We start from the raw sequence: 3,308 nt of genomic DNA, 5'->3' as shown, positions 1-3,308 counted from the left end.
TCTGTCAGTGTTTAAATTGTTAAAATTTTGTGTAAATAGAATGTTTTTTCTTCCTCATTGCAGTTCCTCCAGTCATTCTGAGACTGGCAGAGCCAGAGCAGCGCCACTATACCTGCATTGAGTTCACAGTTAGGGGTTACCCCCACCCCAAGCTGCGCTGGTTCCACAAAGAGAAGGAAATTCTCCAGAATGACTACGTTCGAACTGAGATGGACTTCTACCAGGACTATCTGGAGGGCTGTCTGATCTTACAGAACCCAACGCATATCAACAACGGCAACTACACTCTGGAGGCCAGCAATCCCCTGGGAACAGTCACCAAGACGGTGTATGGGCATTTTCTTGTAGACCCGGGCATCATTGATGAAGGTGAATTGATCATTTCTGCTTTGTAGCAATTCTTCACTGTGCTTGTGCTCTGCTGGCAGTTGGCAGCACTGATGTTCACACAATCACAACAGAAAGTTGTCTGTTGTCCATAGTCCTATTTATAGTATACAACACACTTTTACTGTCTGAACATTGCCTTCTTTCTTCTGGATTTTATTAAGAATAAAGCACAGGAGAAATAAAGAAGTACTGTTTGGTATGTTTAGCAAAGCCTTCCTTGAGATTAAGGATTGCCACAAGAGGCAATCAGGGAGTTATTTGGCCCATGTTATCAGGCCTACCTTTTGGGAATGAGTGTCATGACAGGAACGAGTCTTTGAATTTCTTTTTTTTTTTTTAGTTTTTAATACCTCTTGTGTGTATTACAAGTTCCATTTTAAGAAGAAGAATTATTAGGGCCTTTTAGTCTTTATTAAACTCTTGCTTCACTGGGTGCTGTTATGTTTCAGCTTCACCTCCGGTGTTCAGGCTTTTGTTTTGGTTTGCTTTCCTTCTCCGCTCCACCTCTCCTGCCCCAGCTTTACCATGGTTTCAATCAGTGTTCATTGTCCTCACCTGCTGCTAATCATCCTCCGTTTTTTTTCAACCATATATACCACCTCCTTTTCCTCAGTCACTTGCTGATCTATCGACAATCTTCGGTAGCATCGTTAAGATGCTACCAAAGATCTCCCTGTTCACTCTGCTCCGCCTGCCTGCACTCCGCCTGCCTGCCTCGTCCCTGGTCTCCCCGGCCTTTCTGATTCACCTGAGTGTTCTTGGCACCACAGTTACACTCCAGTGTCTTGTACCCTTTTCCTGTCAATAAAATCTTTCTAACTTTTATTGAGTCCTGGTCTGCATTTTGGGTCCTAGTCCCGTTGAGCACTGTAACAGGTGCAGGTTGTGGAGCTGATCTCTGCTATCTAGATAGCAGCCAGGTGTTATGTTTTGTGATCTGGCTTCCTGTTTTGTGCTTTGTCACTTCACTTGCCCCAGTGTTACTCCGGTCACAATCACCATTCATTGTTTCCACCTGTTACTCATCCCCTGGTGTTCTCCCTTTATATCCTCCTCCCCTCCCTCAGTCTCGTTGCTGGTTAATTTTGTCTCCACACCTTGTTGCCTCTGTCGTCTGCTTGCTACGTCCATTCGCCACACCCTGGCAGTTCACGTTTTCCCATAAGTTTGATTCCTTCTTTTGTTTGTTCCTGCGCTGGATTCCTTTGGTCTGTTTCTCTGAGGTTTTTTTTGTTTTACTTGTATTAAGGGTTTTTGGTTCTGTTCTTAAGTTTGTTACATGAGAGTTTGAGTTTATTAGAAAAAGCAATTCATGCTTTTATTACATCCAGACTGGACTACTGCAATGCCCTTTACGTCGGTATTTCGAAATCCCTCTTTCGGAAGCTACAACTTGTACAGAATGTTGCGGCTCGGCTCCTGTCATGTACTCCTAGGTAATTGCAGTGTGTTCTTTTATGAAGAATAATCGGAGTCAAGTATCAATTTTAAACATTTATTATCACAATTGAATGGACAATTGAATAAAGCAATTTACAGAGCTCTGGGTTCTGTCTCTATCTGAAGCCCTGAACCTAAACAGCAAAACCATTCAACTCGTCTTCAGGACAAGCGGAACGCCTACCCTGGAACTCAATCTCTTATACAATTTTGAAATGTGCAGTGTGGGTTGATCTGGTGCCTCCCGTGCTGTTCCATTGGTCCTTCAGTCCGTCCGTCCTCTCTGGTCCAATTGTCCAAGACAGCACCCTAGGAAGGGGAAGAAATCCTATACTGCCTGAATTCCTACATTTGTACACACACTTCTTCCTTTGTTTCCAACTAACTGCTCCATATTAGGCATTGCTTTGCGTTTCTCTAATTAAAACTGTCCTGCTGGTGTGTGTGTGTGCGCATAATGCTCCTACCATTGAAGCTTTCTCCTCCGCAAGCCTCCAGATCTAATCTCTGTCTCACTAACCTTGGAGTCCCAGTGACCTGCAACTCCCCTAGCTCCACTAGCCCAGTGGTGATAATAAATTCATTGTGGACTCTATTAGCCAGAGCTGTAAATCTAATGAGATTCAGTAATTTAGTGGACAAGACACTATAATGTCTAATGCTTCAGTGACTAATACAGTAAATATTAACCAGTGGTTCAGTGAACACATACAGTGGGTACGGAAAGTATTCAGACCCCCTTAAATTTTTCACTCTTTGTTATATTGCAGCCATATGCTAAAATCATTTAGGTTCATTTTTTTCCTCATTAATGTACACACAGCACCCCATATTGACAGAAAAACACAGAATTTGACATTTTTGCAAATTTATTAAAAAAGAAAAACTGAAATATCACATCAAATCAAATCAAATTTTATTTGTATAGCGCCAAATCACAACAAAAGTCAAATCAGTCATATCACATGGTCATAAGTATTCAGACCCTTTGCTGTGACACTCATATATTTAACTTAGGTGCTGTCTATTTCTTCTGATAATCCCTGAGATGGTTCTACACCTTCATTTGAGTCCAGCTGTGTTTGATTATACTGATTGGACGTGATTAGGAAAGCCACACACCTGTCTCTATAAGACCCTACAGCTCACAGTGCATGTCAGAGCAAATGAGAATCATGAGGTCAAAGGGACTGCCTGAAGAGCTCAGAGACAGAATTGTGGCAAGGCACAGATCTGGCCAAGGTTACAAAAAATTTCTGTTGCACTTAAGGTTCCTAAGAGCACAGTGGCCTCCATAACCCTTAAATGGAATACGTTTGGGATGACCAGAACCCATCCTAGAGCTGGCCGTCCGGCCAAACTGAGCTATCGGGGGAGAAGAGCCTTGGTGAGAGAGGTACAGAAGAACCCAAAGATGACTGTGGCTGAGCTCCAGAGATGCAGTCGGGAGATGGGAGAAAGTTGTAGAAAGTCAAAGA

At 42.9% G+C, this 3,308-nt stretch overlaps 1 protein-coding gene across 1 annotated transcript in view; it reads left to right on the top strand.

The window, feature by feature from the left end:
• Positions 1–3,308, top strand: part of LOC109969925 (NT-3 growth factor receptor-like) — a 205,316-nt gene that overhangs the window by 51,473 nt on the left and 150,535 nt on the right. Inside the window, exon 6 of the mRNA XM_020617153.1 lies at positions 64–369. Within this exon, the coding sequence (XP_020472809.1) occupies positions 64–369 (306 nt within the window). The remainder of the gene's footprint in view (positions 1–63; positions 370–3,308) is intronic.

Source organism: Monopterus albus, unplaced genomic scaffold (genome assembly GCF_001952655.1).
Source record: "Monopterus albus unplaced genomic scaffold, M_albus_1.0 scaffold186.1, whole genome shotgun sequence".
Lineage (NCBI taxonomy): Eukaryota > Metazoa > Chordata > Actinopteri > Synbranchiformes > Synbranchidae > Monopterus > Monopterus albus.
Note: the sequence above shows the minus strand (reverse complement) of the source record. Positions and strands in the feature narration are given on the sequence as shown.